Genomic DNA, 20,971 nt, shown 5'->3' with positions numbered 1-20,971 from the left:
TCTTGAATTAAGCTGTCATTTATAATTTTTTTCACTCTGAACACTAAATGTTGAGAATTGATAACTGTTGTTTTTTGTGATTGTGCTGCTCCAACTACAATTTTTTTTACAGATTTTTTCACTAAGATAATGAATTTTAGGTTCATTTTATTTTAGCTTCTATCGTATTAGTTTTGAACTGTATTTACTTATGCAAATATGAATTGTTTTCATACATACAGAATTAGCCCGCTTTCGCACATATTTGCCAAGTGTATTTCGTATTATGTTACTGAGTCTTGTCACCAGTCTGTTTTCTTTATTTGAGTGCTTTCCCCAAGCACAGGTTTTCTCCATTTCTTTTGTTTTATGCGGTTCACTTCCGGTTTGTTTCTGCACACAGCGTTCGCTTCTACCGTACCGCGGTTCACTTCCGGTTTATGGTCTGACTTATGCCGGGTTCAGAAACGGCGGCAACGCACATTGCGGACTTGAACTAAAAGAAGTATGCTCTTACTGAGCATATCTCACAGGTATTAATTTTGGCATGATATTTTATAAATCATTGCATGTTATGTCTAGCGCTTTTTGTCGCCACCCTATAACTGCGGGTCATTATTGGGTCTGATTAAAGCTCCTTTTTCACATGGTACGATCGTATAGTTACGGGGCTATTTACCTTCAGTTCAGACCTAGTTTACTGTGATGAACCTCCGGACTGTTCTCATCACCGTTTTAATTAATTCCTTTTTTTTGGTGCACTTTCAGTCACAGTCATCCGCATATCTTGTGGTTCTCACTTTTGCATTTTTTCATAGTTATTTGAGTTTCAGTATTTTCAAGCCTCACATTTACTTTCAGATACCGACTAACGCCCAAAGATACCTCACCTTGACAATCACTTGGCCTTTTGCATGACTAACTGCGATGCACACAGTTGCTTTTATCACAAGGTAACACTTTTTGAACGCATTTTGCTCCAGGAACACTTAGAGCATTACATTTCTTCTCTCTTTAGGAATTACCCCCTGAAGAAGGGCTAGACCCGAAATGCATCGGGGAAGTTATTGATAATTCCTGTGAATTGTATACCATGGACGCCTGTTTACATTTCTTGTAATGATTACTACAATTACAATTAAGTACCAGCATGGAGTAACTATATACTGGAATACATTAGTGAATAAGAACGTGAGAAACGACAAAAGGAGAGTTGACTTGTTTTAGCGAATTTATTTCACACAAGAGTGATGATCAGAGTTGTCGCTCCAGTGGTGAGGGCTTTTTCTTGTCTGCATCTTTAAAAATGTCCTCAGCATGCCTCATCATGCCAGGAAGCATGGGTAAATACTGGGTATGTCTATGTGTGGAAGAGAGGGTGTACAACAAAACATCCTGTTCTAGAGACTCTTTGTGCATCTCAACATTATGGAAAGCAGCTGCCCTAGCAATTCCCACTTAAAAAGAAGTGGAATCTTCTGGAGGGGATGGGCAAGTAGGATATAGGTCCGGATCATTAAGGGTAAGGGGATCAGTGTTATATGCATCCAATGGGTCAGGATCCCATAATGGCCCTTATATCCCCCCATCATCTGTACGTGGTGACACTGAAAGAGAAGCGGAAAGTGAGTCAGGAAGTGGCGATGTAGAAGGAGAGGGAGGAGGGTGGTCATGAAGAAGGTGGTGGTGGAGGAGGAGGAAGAAGCTGGTATGTAGTACTGGTGGCTTTGTCCTTCATCTTCCTTTTTTGAGGGACATGGCGGTTTTGTGACTCTTGAAAGGACAGCTTCCTCTTTGGTGGCAGAGAAGCAAGTGTCTGACCTGTACCTAGCTAGATGGGAATTTCCCGTAGTCGGATGTCCATTTTCTCGAGAATGGGATTGACAGGAGACTTGTAAACCAATGAAGATTTCAAATGGTTCAGCTCCTCAATTTTTGGGACCGAGGTTTTGGTGGGGGTCTGAGATTCTTGCTCGGCACCGAGGTAGAGGATGTCATAAGACCACTCACCTGAAACTCCAGGTGGTTCGACTTGGTCAAAGATAGTACCTGAATCCCTATGAAAGTGCACTAGGCGACGATGACAAGAACAATGTAATCCTGTGTTCTCCCACGGGGAAGAGGGGTGGGATCACCCATGACAGATGAGGTCGGTATCTGTCTCGATTCCAAAGGTCGGTCTCGGTCCGAAGAGGTCGATACTGAAGGTTTGGCCTTGGTATCAGTTTTCGGAGCTGGGCTTGAGGGTGGGGCACCAAAAACAATCTTTCAGATGGCTCGGAGGCAGAGGCGGTCCGGTAACCTCTGTATGAGAAGGTTTTGAAGCCTACTTTGGTATTGGAGCAGTGTCAAGGGCCATAGTAGTCACATGCTGACTGGATTGGAGGCTATGCATCCCCAGATCAACCTCCATGTCAAAGCCAGAGCTTTCATCAGGGGTGAATACCCCTTCTTCGCCTTCCGAAGCTGGCTCCTCCTGGGCGTGCTCTTTGCTGGAAATGTTGTGGGTGTCATCTCCATTTCTGCAAGAGATTTCCGACCCAAAGGGTTTTCTTGGACCAAAAGGACTGGCAGGCGTTGCAGGGGGCTTCAAGATGGTCCGGCAAAAGACAACTTCACATGAGGTGCTGATCAGCGTGCGAATATTTTGCGTGACAACGCGGGCAAAATCTGAAGGGTGTGCGCGTTCCATCAGAAGGGCATCTTGGATGGAAGTGAGTGCATGCGGAAGTAGGCCAGAGTTGGGCAGTGCCCTAAAGGGCAGTAGGTCGAAGCCCAAACCGCCGAAATTCAAAAGCAGCACAAAAGTGAAAAGCACGATCGAAAGAATGCCTTCATAGACAGTAAAAGAACCAAAGAATCGTACTGAACGGAGTTGAAACACAGAACAGAGGCACACACGTCCAACCCTCAATGGCAGACACAAAACAGTCTAACAAAGGGGTTGATGCCGATGCGCAGCACCACTTAGAGAAGAAGTCACTTAGTCTTGTGGCTCAAAAGATTTCTTCAAAGAAAAACAACTTGTATATATATTCATTTTATATAAAACCTGAATCTTGAATAGGTGTAAATCTGCCCACACATCCTCTGCCCCGTGCCACCACAAAACTAGCTAATCTCTCTGGCACATCTGTGCTTTGAATACCAAGCTGAGAGCCCAAAGGATTCAATCTTCAGCTTGCCTTAATATAAACCACTTATTAGTAATATGGCCCAAAGTGAGTGTTATTATACTACTCACAACTTGCATTACTTTTCTTTAATTTGATAGCTTTTTCCTTTCTCATTTGTAGTGTAGTTACAATTTTCATGAACAAAATAATATTTAAATAATATATGAATATTTACCTTTAATGAAGGCTCACATGAGACCCCATGCCCATGCCCAGGACAGGAAGGGCAAATTCAAAAAGAGACAATAAATCAATAGTACCGAAGTGACGTAACAAAGCAAGATATAACAAACAAAGTGGTGGAAGGAAAATAAAGGCAAGTCCAAAGGGAAAGTAAACGATCAGCAGGGCAAAAGAAGGACAAGGTCTCTGACTGTTGACAGCAGTTGCAGCTTGAAGCTTTTTTTAAGTCCACATTCTATGTGGCATTCCAGTCAGAACTCCACAATACCCTTAAACCGTTGACTCCATCTTCAGATTGTATCCTTAAGGTCATCTATTTAAGTGTAACATTTCTGCATGAGCTGGACAAAAGTACGCCAGTGCTCCTCTTCACCAGGGAGGAAGCTGATGCCATGGGGATCTATGACTGTGTCACACTAAAAAGCTGCACACCTTTATAACAAGTCACATTTTCTCTTTCAGCACACACTTATTTCAGATTTACATTATGTTCACTGATGAGAAATTAGTTTTCTATATTATGGTCATGAAAAGGAGTGGTTTATTTAATACAACCTGTTCCACTTCAGCTTAATGCCTGCTTGGATATCAATAGATATACTGTTTAGTGAATGAAGGCGACATCACTAATCAAAGTCCCTGAAATAGATTGCTTTGCATTAAATGTACTCTTGGGCTAGTGCAGTCTTGATTACTTTGAAAAGCACAAATACAACCACTGTATATTCCAGTGTGTAATGCTCAATACGACAGTACAATAGTCCATGTTTGTAGCAGCATCTTAATCAGAGTGGTTCTGATTTCCTTAAGTCTAAAATCCTGCCGTAAGAGAGCTTGTCTCTTATCCAGTGTACGTAATGCCCTTTCTTTTAACATAGGGTTCTAAAAGAGATTCTGTGGTTTGGTTTAGATGAAGCATTAACACATTGTGGGTTCTCTCTAGATTGATTTGATAACCTTTCCAAAAACCCCACATTTTAGACAGAATATAATCAATTTTTGTCTGGTGGTGTAGGAAGGCAATCTTACAGGGAAAACAAGGCATTATGTTGAGATCCATCAGCAGTCAGGTATTACTAGTTGGTGTCCAATGTGGTTACTGTCATTTTTCACAGATGTTTTAGGGCCACCAATGTGGAGAAGCCACAAACTGACACTTTGAATTATTGTGCAATGACATGTAAGATTTTGTTGCATGTTGCCTTTGATGACTCATTTTCCAAATTAGAATTTTGTTCAGTTTGCAAAACGTAGCTTTCTCCACATTTTATGTTTTCCCATCACTATGAAGGCCTGGTTCATGAGATAGTGGAGCTTAACACTGACTACCAATTAAACTAAGACCATAAACATCTGCTGAAATTTCTAATTTTCCCACAAATACTTTCAAAGTCTTGAATGAATGGCCCCACAATTTAAAAACCCACACACAAAGTGACACTTATGGTAAGACTGACTGCAGAACTTGCAATGTGCTCCATTTGTGGCCGACACAAAAAAGAGAACTCCACACATTGAATGCATTTAGGAATCATGCTATACAATCTGTAAAATTCCATTGAAAAATGATGTCCAAAGTGACCGGGCATGAAGTTGCTATAGATATTTAGTAAAAATTAAGTTATTCTGGAGGGTTTCCTCAGATCCAACATATCCATACAAAATACCTATTGAGCCCTAAGTCCAACAGCCATGCGTTCAAGTTGCAAAATGCATTTATACACCAAAGAGTACAAATTCTCTTAAGTGAGGGTCCAGAGAGAAGCATGCTTCCAAACCAGATGGTGGGAAAGCAGTTTGAAGATGATGTCTACAGTGCAAGGCATTGTGGGCTTCAGTCAATTCAGACTTACTTCATCTAAAGTTGACATCTAAAAGCATTATGCATGTAAACTAGTTTTTTTTCTGAAACCAGCAGTAGATACCAGAGGAAGCACACTATCTAAATATATAATGGGGTCACACTGCAAAACTAAGACATACTGCGATCATCTACTTGGTTATAGTGAGCCTTCATTTATACAGATTACGTGCTGTTGGTTGGATAGCCACTGACACCATAAAAAATGTAAATGGTATGGAAGAGGTTTGTCAAACTAACACACAAAGCTCACACCTGATCGAATATTACTCAGAAATTCGGTAATCTTCTTGAAATCTATATCAATGCAGTTCTGGAATCTTTTCACCAAATCTCTCTGGAGCGCAAGGATATCAGGCAGAAACTTCACCAGCCTCAACTCGGTATCCTGAAAAAAGTGAAACACAGCTGTTAGAAAGGGTGGAGATAAGACTTAAACAGAGAGCCGTGCCAGAGAAGTCATGACGGTTGCAAAGGAGAAGCAGGGGAACAAGGTGGAATACAGCCATAAACTGTGAGATTAAGTGAATATTCTCAGATGAAAAATGTAATTGAACTTTAACTGTGGTCCCACATGATTGGTATCTTCTATGTAATGAAATCTTGGGGCAAGTACATCATATCAATGTGAATCTACAGAAGATTAATGCAAAAGACCAACGCTCTATTGCCTTAACACTCACCTTCTGCAGGAATTTCCACAGGATGGGTACAGTGTCCTTCCCATCCTTTTGCTGAGCCACATGCCACAGGTATTCAATAGATATCCTTTTTCTGCAGCTCCAAATTTTGGAGCAGTGAACATGGCTATCTATGGGTAGGCTGGAAAGGAATGTTTTGGGGTCACCATACACTATTTTCACCACTGGGTTAGAGCTGATCCTGTTGTCTTGACTGATCACCGTGTTCACCTCCAGCAACTTCTTCTCTAAATTCTACAAGACGAAAAAGTAAGAGATAAACGGAATGACCTTCAAAAATTAATTAATTTCAAGGCCATATGTTCTGGATAAAGGGCCATCACATTTCTTACACCAAACCTTCTTTGACTTCAGCTGAAAAATGCATGGGAGAATAGTGCTAAGGTCAGAATAGCACAGTGCATACTCTTCGTACAACCCCAAATACCAAGTCCTTCAGGAACTTTGGGAACCTTTTCACATAAGGAAATTGCTGCATCCTCATACTCACATACCTGACCCCCCCCTCCCATATATGTTGACATCCAGCACATAGTGATTAAAATATATTTTGAATCAGTAACTTAAGAGTCTGTGAATTTGCCAACCAATTTGTAAACTATTCTTTCAAAATACTTTTTTGCTAAAAACTAAAATTACTTTTAAATGCACTTTCAGAAAGTAAGATTATATAGGACTGGCGTAAAGAGATACATCACGCCCCTTTCAAATAAGAACTTTCATGTAGCAGGCTTATTTGACCAAATATTGACCAGATAAATACCTAACCACCGGTGAAACACATTCACTGTAGAAAGCCATTCATCCACAACACTGCTGATGATGGAAGGTTGATGCAATAGGGCTGAACCTTCAAAACCCATACCAATTCCTAGGTGGGAATGAAGGACCCACATCAGCGAGGTGAAAAAGTTGAAACTCAGAGTCACAATGCTGAGGATTACAATGGACATGTAGAAAGTAATAAAGAACTGATGGAAGACAGAGCAATATCTTGTCACGATCTGACTCTGGAATTAATTCATACTGGTCATTGTTAGTATTCGAAGGAGATCTATATGCATTTTATGTACTCCCAGAATTTGTCCTGCTTGTCTCCTATTTTTGACCCTCACATCAAGACAGAATCCTTTATATTTTTGCTCAATATTTGTGTTTCTATGAAAGGGCAAATCTATATCACAGTGCGGGTACAAGGATGGAATGAGTAAGCGCTGTTATGCACACACACTAACCATGTACAGCAGAAAATGTCTTATGTTTTATATGTATCTGAAAAAATGGTTTGAATGTGTAACAAAGGTCATCTATTCTGCACTGAATTGTGAACCAGACCTGTTGAGGTTGAAACGCATTTGCATTTTCCTCTGTATTGGTATGCAATAAAATTAAAATACCCTGACAAGACTGTACCCTTTTGTTCTCTGTTAGGATCACAGAATAACGTTTTTATATTTAAAACAGCTGATCACTGTAACGGATACATTCCATACCACTAAAATTGAGTGATAAAGGCTTGCATCGTTTTTCAACACATTGTAAAGGTCATCGCATTATAATGCCAACGGGATAAAAGCAAGCATGGTATTGATTATCTGTGTGTGAAGATCATGTTTAATTTCCCACAGTCATAGTGAATAAAGATAATGCTCACATTTTCTTAGTTCTATCCAAATAGTGTCGGGCTCACTGCTGGAAAGCAAACAGACACACACGTCTATGCGCCAGCAAGGAGCCAAGATGCTGTTTGGATTTTCATTAGCCTAAAAAATAAGCCAAACAGTACCTGGCTCAATGAACAAGTTACTTACCTTGGGTAACGCTCTTTCAGGCAGCCTCTATCTAGCGGTATATTCCTCATCTTTTGAATATTCCCCAGGTATAAGACTCTAATCCGAAACTTTTTTGCAGAACCCCTGTGCGCCGCAGGATGGCACCACACGACTCTGCATGGACGGCGTTTCGCTCCGAAAATAACGTGTGGAGCCTCCATAGGCGCCACTCCCACAAGCTGATGTCAGTTGCTTTTGAAAGTCTATACGTCCCTTAGACTTAAGATCTTATTAATGAATTGCCTCCTATCATACAGCGGGGAGGATGGGTCAGTGAGGAATCTGCAGCAAGATAGAGTCTCGACCAGAAGTGTCTTACCAATGATAAGTAACTTGTTCTTTTAAGAGACTTCTTGATGCAGATTCCTCACACTTTGAATAGATACAAAGTAGTATCTGTGTCTGGACTCAAAGCATAAAGTCCTGCAGTCCGAACCAGGTAAAATGCCCTCTCTGCAAACTTGACTGTCCAGACAATAGTGCTTCCTACGAGTATGGAGGGACGCCCACATAGCTGCCAGGCAAATGCCCAGGATAGAGACTGCAGCTGTTTTTTGGTCAAAGCGTAGCACATCTGAATGCAGAGCGCAATCCAGAGGGAGATAGTTCTTCTCTGCACAGCCTTGCCTCTTTTCACTCTGGGGAACCCAACAAGAGCGCTGATCATCCACCCGGTGTTCTTTGGTATGAACTAGTTACAGCTCAGAGCTCAATTGGGGTCCCATCGATGGAGCCTCTCCTCCTCCTCAGAGTGGTAAGGCAGAGAATAAAATGCCAACAAGGTGATGTTCTACCAATGTGGAAAAGTGTCACAACTTTAGGCAAGAAAGGTGCCGGTGTTCACAAAACCAGCTTGTCTGGAAAGAAGATAGTGTACGTCATGTTGACACAACAAGCTTAAAGCTCACTCACATGCTGCGCCGATGTAATGGTGACGAAGTACACTGTCTTGAGGGTAAGAAGCGGCAGGGGGCAGCTGTGAGGAGCCACAAAGGGCCTGCATTTTAGAAGTTAAGATCCTACTGTGGGATAACAAAGGAAGAGGGAGCAAACAAATCTTGTAACCCTTTTAAAAACACATAACAACCAGAGACAATGAGAGCTGGTACGGCAACCACAAAAACAAATGAAAGATAACTTTTAAGTGCACCCATGACATAGCCTTGCTGGGCTAAGGTAAAAACAAATAACAAAAATTCATGTACTTTCGTCTGGAGGTGGTCTATCTGTCGAATGCTGCACCAAGCCACAAATTTGTCCCAACCACATCCATATACAGTTTTTGTAGAGGAACATATAAGATAATATCAACCACCTTCGGAGGAAGGTCGAATGTGGTCAGCTGTCGCTGCTCAATCTGATGGTGGAGGGAGAGAGTGAATGCTCAGGTGCAGAACCGTGCCCTGCAGCTGCCAGAGTATATTCTCACAGAAGGGTAGCCTTATCGGAGGACATATGCTCAAGCCGAGGAGTTTTACAAACCATACTCTCTGTGCCCAATCTGGAACCACTAAGATGACTTGGGCCCGGTCTGTCCTGATTTTCTTGAGAACTTGGGGCAGGAGTGGTGCTGACATTGTGTGTTCTCAGCGGTGATGAATAAATTGAGCCAAGGTTCTCTCCAATCACGTAAGATACCTTACTCTGCCTCCATGTGTAACTGTCACTAGTGATCTGCAAGGCTCCGATGGCTGAGCTAGATGAAAAGCATTGAAAGGGTACAAGTCTAACATAGGAAAAGTCCTCTGTTCTTGGGCACCAGAAAGTAGCGGGAATAACAACCACAGGCATGAACGTAGCACCACAGCTAGTAGTATTTACAGATCAAAGCAGCACGCTGGTTGAGGAATAGACCCTTTTTCCTAAATGTCTCCACCTGTTTTGACTTTTTATTGGGGAAATAGTTAGGAATGTGTTAGGGTTAGTGTTGCCTGCATCACCAAACCTTAATGGGAGGGGTGCTTAGATAAAAATCCTGGGTGCGCCTGGGGCTGGTCGGTGGTGTTGTGCAGTCTGGCAAGGGGGCAAAAGCAAGGTTTGGTCAATGCCCCCAACAAAGAATCTGTAAGGGCGTTGTTAAAGAGGGGCTTGGTGGATATTTGCCCTGGCTGAAGGACTTCTATAAGAACAGTGATCTTGATCTCTAAGGTGGGAAGCTGTAGATCAAAGACTTCAGCTGTTCCAATCATTATCATGCGGTACAAAAGGGGGTGGTGATGGACGGAGCATCTGAACCAATCAAACACTCACACCCAGTCAAAAGATCTGGGTTTAATCCATCACCGTTCTTTAGCCCACTCTGCCACCCCAGTTCAGACATGGTCATATGCAAATCAGTCTGACCCTGTGCCTCATGGGAACAGTCCAGCCCGAACTGCCAAGCCATGCCTTCCCTGGACCGAAACAAGCTTCCGAGGACCGGTTTCTGGCATTACATCCGTCTTCGGTGATGGATTAAACCCAGCTCTTTTGACTGGGTGTGAGTGTTTGATTGATTCAGATGCTCCGTCCATCACCACCCCCTTTTTTATCCCAATCATTATCATGGCATAAAAAGCACTCTCCTCAATGGGAGGACCAGGGGGTTAGAGGAGCCGCAACTCAGGGAAGGTATCAAGACCACTAGCATCCTGTAAATCGTCATACCAATTCTCTTCATGATATGGCGGGCCAATCTCATCCTCCACATGGTCTAAATCCATGCCAAACAGGGGATGCAGAGTATGTGTTATCCTTTGTGAAGGCTTGGGTGGATTAAGAGGTGCCTTGACAGAGATGCTTCAGATTCAGAGAGCACAATAGGTATGTTGTCTTAAGGCACTGATAGAGTCGGCATCAGCGTCGAAGTTCTGGTAACTGGCGTGAAACTCAGTGCCCGAGTTAGAATCAGACCGGGAGGAGGCCTCACAGTGGGCTCAGAGGGTTTAACTGGGCTTAGAGCGAACTACCAGGTGGTATTCCGGATAGAGGGCCTCTTGGCTCGATTTAAGGCAAGCCAGAAAGAGTTGGCAAGGATATGAAGAGCCGGAGCATGGCTGCACAGGACTATTAGATCCGTTTTGGTGTGGCAGAAGTCCCCCGAAACTCTGGTTCTGCTGGAAAAAGTTGCGATATGGGCTCCGATGTCAACCAACTTCAGTAAAGAGATCAAGTGACATGACACCGTTTCTAGTGAGTTACAGTGGCAGAAAGGAACAGCATTCAGCTTAGATTTCTTGTGTTTTGTCTTCTACTTACCCAACAACTTTAACCGAGAAAAAGACCGACCCGTGGATTAACTCCTGCGACTTCTAGACCTGGAAAGGAACTGGGATCAAACTTTCAACTTGGAACAGTCCTGTTGAGGGGTCTTCCAGTGCTTAGCAATGTAGAGTTTCGCCTTGCAGTCTTGGATCACCTTCTGGTTCATAGTAGCACAATGCCTGCCTGCAGGTACCACATGCAAAGCTGAGGGGGGTCTCTCACAGACATTTGAATTGTGACAGTCCCTACAAGGTTTAAAACCTGTCATTTTAGGAGGAGAAATTTCCATTGCAGACTGATGAACAATCTTAATAGGCAATAGCAGTCTCAAAGAAACAGAGGATGCTCGGAATACACGTCTGGTGGCGTGGAGAGGAAGGAACTGATGTCAGCATGTGGGAGTGGCGTCCATATAGGTACTGCATATTATTTTTGGAGCGAAAAGGCATCCATGCATGGTGAAACCTACTGCCACAGAGAGGTACTACTGAAAAGTTCCCAGATCCAGTCTGACACCTGAGGAATTTTCAAAAAATGAGGAATCTGAGGCAAAAAGTTTCTATTCGATATAAAGAAATATGGCTGCCTATTTTTCAAGCACTGACATTTTTGTTCTATCTCTACCCTTCGAAAAAACATTTAAATACCATCTTAAGGGATCAAGCTAGCCGAACTCAAAACAGTTTAAACCCTTGTCAGTCCAACTGATGTTTATATAGATCATAAAAGGGTTACCACAGGAAAGCCCGACAAAATAAATACATGTCATGAGGCAGCAAATGGTACCCGCCCTGGCCTGCGGTCATGTTATTTTTATTACGAAAAAAATGCCCCTAAACCCGATAAGGGACAAACACCACCTTACTTGGCCTGAGGGTGGGGGAAAGGAGCTTACCGGTGGTTGATACTTTCTGGCCAATGGCATATTCCCCAGTGAGGTGGCCTGGTACTCAGTTTCATGCATCTCGTTAATGAACAAGTTACTTAGCTTCGGTAACGATGTACGAGTTACTTACCTTTGGTAACGATGTATCTGGTAGAGACAATTCTAGCTGCAGATTCCTTAACGTAGAATTATCCCCAGGCGTGAGACTGGATCCGGAAACATTTTTGCCACAGCAACCCTGCGCGCCGGCATCATGCGACTAAGCCCAGGCATCGTCCGCGTATGTGACGTCAGCGAGGTCACATAAGTCCCACACCGGCGCACCTACGTCAGTTTTCTTCGGAGAACTTTTCCGCGCCACAACGCGGAGCCATCAGACAAACTGTGGGAGTATGGCAACAGTGTGCGAAAAAGCAGAAAAATTGGAAAAAGGAGTGGTGATGAACAACACCATAAGGAGCAGTGCCAAACACTGCAGAACCCAAAGGCAGGGAAAAGAAGAAAGAACAGAGCGCAGCCTTGAGCAGCAACCCTGCCAGTACAGAGACAGCCCACCTTGGAGACAAGGAACATATGTAAAAATATCATGACAACATGTAGCAGGGCTAAAACCCCAATCAACAACAATGAAGGGGAACCAGTCGAAGACAAACCAGGAACGACAAACCACTATGACAGCCCCATCACAGGATGTGACGACCCCCTAACCCCCCTATGGAACAAAGGGCAGAGACACAGCCAAAAGACCCCAACCCAAGGATAGCAGAGGGACCTTTAGTAATTAAGGGGAGGGGAGAGAGAAAAGCAGGCCCCAGCCTGGAGCAACCAGAGCAGAAGGACACAGAAGTACCTATAAACCCATCCTCCAATGTGCCAACAGAGGAGGAAAGGAACAAAGAAACAGGACAAATCATCCTGTCAGAAAGAGCGAAAGAAAGCACTCACAGAAGACATAGCCACCCACCGGGAGGCGAGTGCAGAAGACCGAACCAAAGGTCCTCGCACAACAGGGAGGAAGGGCGGGCCGTGAAGGAATCTGTGGTTAGAATAATCTCTACCAGATACATCGTTACCGAAGGCAAGTAACTCGTACATCTGATAGAAACTACTAGCAGCAGATTCCTTAATGTAGAATAGATACCCTAGCCATACCCACGGGGAAGGAAGGCCAGCGAGACCACAGCCTGGACATAACAGAGGGTCCCACAAGGGATGAGTCCAACGGAGAGGGTGAGGAGCCCTGTCCCCCCAGGCAAGGGGAACCCCTATAATCAGAAGACCACCGACCCCAAAGGGGACGCGGGAAGAATAAAAGAAGAGGAAGCCCATTCACACTCCGCAGAGGAAACAAGAGCAAGACAAGAGGAGGTGAAGCATCCCACGCCCACACAAGGCAACAGAACCTCCACCCAAGGAAAAGAAGGACTGAGGAAGAAGATCAACCTCGAGACTCCAAGAGACGAGGTAAAATGAAGACAAGCCCTTCCACTGGGAACACACCCCGTGAAGAGGGCAGCTGAGCCTACCACAGCCAGAAGTCAATAGACCAGACAGAACGGTGCCAACAGCAATAAAAGCAGGCGGAAGCAGAAAAGAAGCCTAGGGTCACCCTGGAAGAACCGGGCAGACCGCACCCAAAAGAGGGAGGAACACAAAATCCATCGCAGCCCTCAGGGAGAAGAGGCAGAACCAAGTGCAGGGCCCAAAGAAAGAAGCGGACAAGGCAAGAATGGCCGATCCACCAGAGTGCTCAGAAGGCACAATGGAGCAGAAAAACAATACGCCCGCACCGGCAGCATAGCTAGAGGCAGAGAACCCACAGGACAATGCACTCAGGGCAAGCCAGACGCCAGCCGAAGACAGAGAGCAGGAAGGCGAAGAAGGACCCAGACACGTCTCAGGGAGGAGTCCGCCCACAATACTAGAAGCAGAAGTTATTTACTTGTGTAACAATATATCGGTAAGAGACATTAGTTAGTGATAGATTCTATACCTTAGAATATTCCTCAGGCATCAGACTGGATCTGGAAAGATTTTTTCTGCTCAACAGTACCTCTGCGCGTCAGTAGGTGTCGTCCTGTGGCCCGTGTCCGTCACTGGCGTCGTAAGCGCAGAGGTTACGTCACAGTGAGTACTTAGGCACCACCCATGCGCACTGACATCAGTTCTGTACACAAATATTCCCCGCCGAAACGCAGAGCCATGCAAGAAACTGACAATAATGCATAAAACTCGGGAATGCCCTTAACCCTAGTAATCAGTTCACAGAACGGGGAGGATGGGCGGGGCGGTAAGGTATCCATCACTAACTAATGTCTCTTACAGATGGATGTATGAGATTACAACGTATGCTTTTACCACACATGCCTTTACAACGCAGTTTTTACAACGCATGACTTTACAACGCATAGTGCTTAGGGGTGCTGGATAGTGAATAGTTTAACTTACTATTCCAACTCCAGTCCCCGTGGATAGTAGGGAAGGTGTTGGATAGTAAATTAAATCTATTCCCTATCCTAGAGCGCCCACTAGAGCAATGCGTTGTAATGGTTTGCGTTGTAAAAGTTGCGTCGTAAAGGCACTGCGTGGTAAAAGTTGCGTTGTAAAGGATGTTGCCCCTTACAGATATATCGTTACACAAGTAAGTAACATGTGCATCTGAAAGAGATACGTTAGTGATTTATTTATTTATTTATTTTATTTGGAAAGTTTTATATAGCGCGAACAAGATCTTTGCAGATATCAGAGCGCTTTACAAGGGCATGGGGGTAAAAATACAAAGTAATAAAGCGTATATACAGAGTAATATATGAGGTAGTTAGGTACAAGGTGCTAGTTACATAGGTGGGATAAAGGACATGAGGTAGGTAACAGGTGAGGTAGTGTCGGTACACAGTGTATAGACAGACAATTGCGTCAATAGTATAAAGTGCAATAATAAGGAGCATATACCTGCTTAAACGTGTTTAGAATATTTAGAGTTTAAAGGAGGGTACAGTTGAGGTAGGTGAGAGCAGGGTGTATAGTCCCACAGGTGCGAGAGTAGTAAGGAACGTTGAGATGAGAGGGTAAAGTGTGCAAAGTCAACCAGGTGCGTCAATAATATAACAATATAACAATATACATACTCAACCAGGTGCATCAGACATTATAACAAAATACAAAGAGTGTGCGTATACAGTTAGGTTGAGGTAGGTGTGAGCAGGGTGTATAGTCCCACAGGTGCGATAGTAGTAAGGAACGTTGAGATGGAGAGGGTAACGTGTGCAAAGTCAACCAGGTGCGTCAATAATATAACGATATAACAAAATACATAATCAACCAGGTGCATCACACATTATAACAAAATACAAAGAGTGAGCGTATACAGTTAAGTAATTCGAAAACACGGGTGGCACAGTAGACCAGGGTCGGGAAAGACTTGCAAGGCAGATTCATGAGTGATACGGACCAATAGATCATGTGTATTTTGCCATGAGGATCGCTTTAACTTCCCTCTTAAAGATTGTTTCGGAGGAGATGAGCCTTGTTTCCGGAGGGAGTGAGTTCCAGATCCTGGGTGCCATTCCTGAAAAGGAGCGTTTATAAGTTTTTACCTTCCGAAATCTTCGAGGTTTCAGCAAAAGATTGTTTGTGCCTCTAGTCGTTCGGGAGCCCCCCGAAATTGTCAGCTTTTGAGTGAGATAGGCGGGTGAATTCCGGTGCACAGCCTTGTGTGTCATGCAAGCGATTTTCAGTTGTATTCTGGCTTCGAAAGGTAGCCATTTCAGTGATTTAAAGTCCGGGGAGATGTGCGAGTGTTTTTTTGAGCCAGTGACGAGTCTCGCTGCGGCGTTAAGGGATGCTCTTAGGGGTGCTGTTGTAGTTAGGGGGAGCCCGCAGAGGGCGGTGCTACCGTAATCTATGTGCGGGATGACTATAGATTGTACTGCAGTTTGGAAGTCTTTGGGAGGAAGGAAGGGTTTGAGTTTCCTCAGGGTATTGATTTGAAAGTTCGCTCCTTTGGTTGCCTTGCTGATGTGCTGCTGCATGTTGAGATTGGTGTCCAGTGTTATGCCTAAAGATTTTGCGGAGTCAACTACGATGGGCTGTACATTTAGAGCCGTTAAATGCTTAAGCCATGTTTGAGCCGTGGATATTTTAGCGGGAGGTGAGATCAGGAGGAACTCGGTCTTCAGAGCATTGAGTTTGAGGTGGTTCTCAGAAAGCCAGGATTGGGTGTTTCTGATTGTGGTGTTCAGAAGCATGATGTCCTTGGGAGATTGTATTTTGAGATAGAGTTGGGTGTCGTCGGCATACATGTGAAAGTGCACATTAGATGCCTGTAGCAACGTAGTGAGAGGTTCCATAACTAGGTTGAACAGTGTTGGGGAGAGGGAGGATCCTTGAGGGACGCCTAGCGATACAGGTACCGAAGAGGACAGCAGGTTGTTGCTTTTGAATCTTTGTGTCCGGTTGTGTAGGAATGAGGTGAACCACTTTAGAACAGTCCCAGATATGCCCATTCTTGTGTTTAACAGTTCGAGTAAGTTCTCATGTTTAACTGTATCGAATGCTGCGGAGAGATCCAGAAGGATGAGGAGGCAGGTGTCGTTTTGGTCTAGGATTTGGAGGGCATCGTCCACTATGTGAGTCATGGCAGTTTCGGTGCTGTGCCCTGCTCGGAAGCCTGACTGATGAGCGTTTAGGAGATCAAACTTATCTATGTGTTTAGTCAGTTGTTGTTGTACACATTTTTCCAGCAGTTTAGCGAGAGTGGGAATGTTTGTAATAGGTCGGTAATTGTTTAGATCAGTGGGGTCTGCTGTTGGTTTTTTCAGTAGCGGAGTGACTTGCCCTACTTTGAGGGCGTTGGGGATGGATCCTTGTTGAAGAGAGCTATTGATAATCTTTGACCAGAGTGGGAGAAGCCAAGGAGAAAAGTCCTTTACAGCGTTAGCAGGAAGGGGGTCGGAGAGGTGATTGGAAGGTTTCAAGGTGTTGAGCAGTCTGCCAATTTCTTCTTCGGAGTAGGTGTCAAAGGCTGACCAAGTAGCATTGTTCTTTGGTTGAGGCACTGCTGTGTGTCGGGGGTTGGAGTACAGGATAGCGTCATTGAGGAGATCGCTTCTTATTCTCTCAGTTTTTTGGATAAAGAAGGCAGAGAAGTCTTCGCAGGAAGGAGTATCGCCCATAGGGCTGGGTGTCTGGGGTTGCTCTTTGCATTGTGTTCTGACTAACTCAAACAGTTTTTTTGGACGATTTTTAGCTTGGGCGAGTTGGAGGCTGAAGAAGTTTTTTTGAGCGCTTTATTTTTCTGAAGTAGGCGTTTCTCTGTATCTTTAGACTTTTTAGGTGCACTGCAGAAGGGGCTGATCTCCAGGTGCGCTCTGCCATTCGCATGGCTCGTCTATCCTCATTGAGGCTACCGTCATACCATGGGTTGGAAGTCTTCTTGGACGAGACTCTTTTCAGTTGCATGGGCGCCGCCTCATTGATTATTGTGGACATAGTATTGAGATAGTAGTCAGTCAGAAGTTGAACGTCTGATACGCCGGGAGGGGGAAGTAGGCGATTGCAGCTGTTAGGCGGTAGGGAGTTTGGATTGAGTTTCTTCAAGTCCCTTTTCCACACTTTGTGCTTAGGGGGTTGAACTGAGTTAAGTCTGATTTTTTCCTTGATGAGGAAGGAGACAATGTAGTGATCTGACCAGTCACAAGGTTGGATTGATTCCAGTTGAATAGCACCCTCTTTGGAGATAAGGTCAAGGGTTGAACCTCTCTTATGGGTCGGGTTATTGCATATTTGGTTGAGATCAAGTGCGTTGAGAAAGCTTTTGAGGCTGTTTACCACTGCGTCCTTACTGTCATTCCAATGGAGATTGTAGTCGCCAAGGAAAATTTGGGTGTGCTGCCGTCCTGAGTTGGCTGATATTGTATCCATGAGTTGTTGGGCGAAGGAGAGATTGTCCCCAGGTGGATGGTATATAATGTGGAGAGAACATACCGGTTTGCTTTCGCTGATGATATCGAGGCAAAGGTATTCACAGGAAGTAAGAGAGGGGACGGCCACTTTGGAGACTGAGAGGTTGCTTCTGTAGATGCAGGCAATTCCACCGCCTGTCTTTATGGCCCTGTCAAGTCTAATGATACAGTAGTTGGGCGGGACTAGGATATCCAGTATAGGTGTGGAGGAATCAGACAGCCACGTTTCAGTCAGAATGGCTAGGTCCAGTTCCCGGGACGTGATGAGATCGGCGACCTCCGTGGAATGTCTTTGGGCCGATCTGCAGTTGAGAAGTACGCATTTAAGGCTAGGGGTGCATAGGGTGGAGGACGATTCCGTAATGAGGGGTACATTAGTGAGGTTGTTGGGGACAGCGCCTCTGTTGTTATCCTAGATAGATCCTGATAGATTCCTTAGCTTAGAATAGATACCCCAGTAATACCAATCACGGTGGAGGGTCTGTGAACAAGATTACACCAAAAAGTCACGGAGCAGAGAACAGCCAAAAAAGACGTCTCTCCGGACCTGACTGTCAAGAAAGTAGTGTTTGGTAAACATGTGCAGCGAGGCCCGCTGCCTGACAAATGTCCTGCAAGGGAAAGCCGGGTACCAAGGCAGTAGTGCCTGCAGTCGCCCTGGTCGAATGGGCATGCACCCCCACAGGAGGCTCCTTCTTGGCCAAGGAGTAACATGCTTTGATGCACAGAACGACCCACCGGGAGATAGTCCGCTTGTGCACCCACGTAGCCAACAAAGAGTTGATCGTCCACCCGGAACTGCAGTGTACGCTGCAGATAGAATGCGAGCGCATGTTTTGGGTCCAGATGGTGGAGCCTCTCCTCTTTCCTTGAAGGATGCGGAGGCAGAAAGAAGGTGGGCAAAGTGATGGTCTGCCCAATGTGGAAGGGCGTGACAACCTTTGGCAAGAACGAAGGACGGGTCCTCAGAACCACCTTGTCTGGATGAATAGAAAGGAAAGGAGGTTTGGAAGAAAGAGCCTGGAGCTCACTCACTCTCCTGGCAGAGATGATGGCAACCAGGAAAGCCGTCTTGAGAGTAAGAAGACGCAAGGGGTAGTTATGAATGGGGCTCAAAAAGAGAGATGGCTAAATATACTGATATACTGGCCTAGAAAGAAGAACAGTGTGTATAGAGTCCACCAACCCCCAGAAGTATAACAGAGGTTAAAGTCAGAACTGACCTTACTCTCCAAAGTGGTAGCTTGGTCGAGCAGTAAGGCAGTACCAGAGGACAGTGTAAAGCATTTGTTGTACACACTCAGTCAGCAAAGGGTTTCACACACTCAATGACTGAACTCCAGGCCAATTGTTTTTATATCCACAGATATAGTTGTTATATTTTTAGAACCAACAGTTCTAAAAAAAATATACTTTTCTCGATATGAGTACTCTCTTATAAATACTTTGCAAGGAAGTAATAAAGTTTGTGTACACAATAGTTACAGTAAAGGCAGTAAGCAACACAGTTCTGAATCACACTCTAGCATTGAGCTCAATGGGTTTTCATAGGTAAATACAGTGGATTACTTTACGGATTACTTTGGTAGTTCAAGTACTAGATCTAAGATTCAGTCCTGGGGTCTAAGCTGAAACCAGATTAGCAAAAGCTTTTTAGTTACTGCGATGAATTTTCATGAATATAAAACTGTTTTAAAAGTTCACACTTAGAAACTTTTCAAGGTAAATCTGACAATGTTATTCAATGGGAGGAAATTCAGGTTGCAGGTAAAGTACGTTCCCGTTACTTTTGTAACCCAGCACTAGACTCCTAGGGCCAGCACTGGGGGCTTAACTAAACACAGGTAGGTAATTGCGTTTCAGAATTTTGTACGATTTTTAAAGAATATTTGCAGTTTTCAAAAGTAGACACTTAGAAGAAATTTCATAGAAAAGCAGACAATGGGTTCCTATGGAGAAAATACAGGTTACTGGTAAACCCGCTAGGGATTACTTTTGCGGTTCAGTACTGGACTGAAAGGTACAGTACGGGCTTGACACCATTCTTTTGAATCCCTCGCAGCATGGGTTCAGGCTCAATCATTGCATGGCGTCAGCCCTTGCGGTAGCCACAGAAGAAACCAGAACCATTGTGGGCAATGGTGGGAAGGCGGACCTTATTTTACTTGATCTTTCGGCTGCGTTTGATATGGTCAACCACTCTATTGATCAAGCGGCTCAAAACCATCAAGGGTCTGGCTCTCTTGCTGCTGAGCTCCTTCATGTCAAATAGAGAGCAAGCAGTCGCCCTACATGACCTTACCCCAGAAAAGTTATCATTAAGACCCACCCATGGGTATTGAAATAATACACAAAAAGTAGATGAGGAAGAAATCGAGAACTCAGACTTCGTAGGAGAATGCGTGAGCTAATCCTGAAGTACAAGGCAATAAAATATGGACTTAACAAGGATGTGGAATTACAATACAATACTGGCTTGATCAAAAAAACACACACCTTATGGAGAGTTCACAGCAAACTAATTCTTATTTTCTATTCATTTCTTTCTAACTTTTGTCAAAATGTTCCGCTAACAAGCTGTTTTGCTTGTTATAATGTAACAGTTACATTGAATGTTATTTATTATTACAGATATCTATACAGAGTATATAATTTTCTTTGGGAAGATTGGCTATTCTGCTAAGAGGTCCTGAGGAAGGTGGTCTTATCCCACCGAAACGCGTCGACCTTGCGCAATAGATCACATAACTTGTGATCCCTCTGACACAGAATGAAGAGTGAATGTAGAGTGTATGAAAGTGGGTGTATGATAATTTGGTAAATGTGTATTAGGTTTTTGTTTTCTCTGTATGGTATCTGTATATTAATTGCCCAAATGTTGAATCTTATGTGCTCTTTTGTTAAATGATGTTATAAATTCAAAGGAATAATATAAAGAAATAAAAATAAAAAATAAAATCTTAAATGAAAAAATACATGTAGCCACCTTGTGTTGATTTTTTTTTATTTTAAGTACAAAAGCTGTGATTTACAGAAATTAGTAGGTCGTGAGAGAATATAGCTCTGTCTTGATCATGAATAAGATCAATCAAATTATGACCATGGTTCCTGATGGTTTTTTTCTCTTACTATGAACACAGTCGCAAC

The 20,971-nt window shown here is 43.9% G+C and overlaps 1 protein-coding gene across 2 annotated transcripts in view; it reads right to left on the bottom strand.

Moving 5' to 3' along the window:
• Positions 1 to 20,971, bottom strand: part of RNF213 (ring finger protein 213) — a 2,973,532-nt gene that overhangs the window by 248,339 nt on the left and 2,704,222 nt on the right. For both annotated transcript variants that reach the window (XM_078654076.1, XM_078654077.1), the window contains exons 57-58: positions 5,883 to 6,134; positions 5,455 to 5,587 (exon numbers count right to left, since the gene is read on the bottom strand). In XM_078654076.1, coding sequence (XP_078510202.1) covers positions 5,455 to 5,587; positions 5,883 to 6,134 — 385 coding nt within the window. The remainder of the gene's footprint in view (positions 1 to 5,454; positions 5,588 to 5,882; positions 6,135 to 20,971) is intronic.

This window comes from Lissotriton helveticus, chromosome 7 (genome assembly GCF_964261635.1).
Source record: "Lissotriton helveticus chromosome 7, aLisHel1.1, whole genome shotgun sequence".
NCBI classification, from domain to species: domain Eukaryota; kingdom Metazoa; phylum Chordata; class Amphibia; order Caudata; family Salamandridae; genus Lissotriton; species Lissotriton helveticus.
The sequence above is the reverse complement of the archived record's forward strand: the minus strand, read 5'-3'. Positions and strand labels throughout refer to the sequence as shown.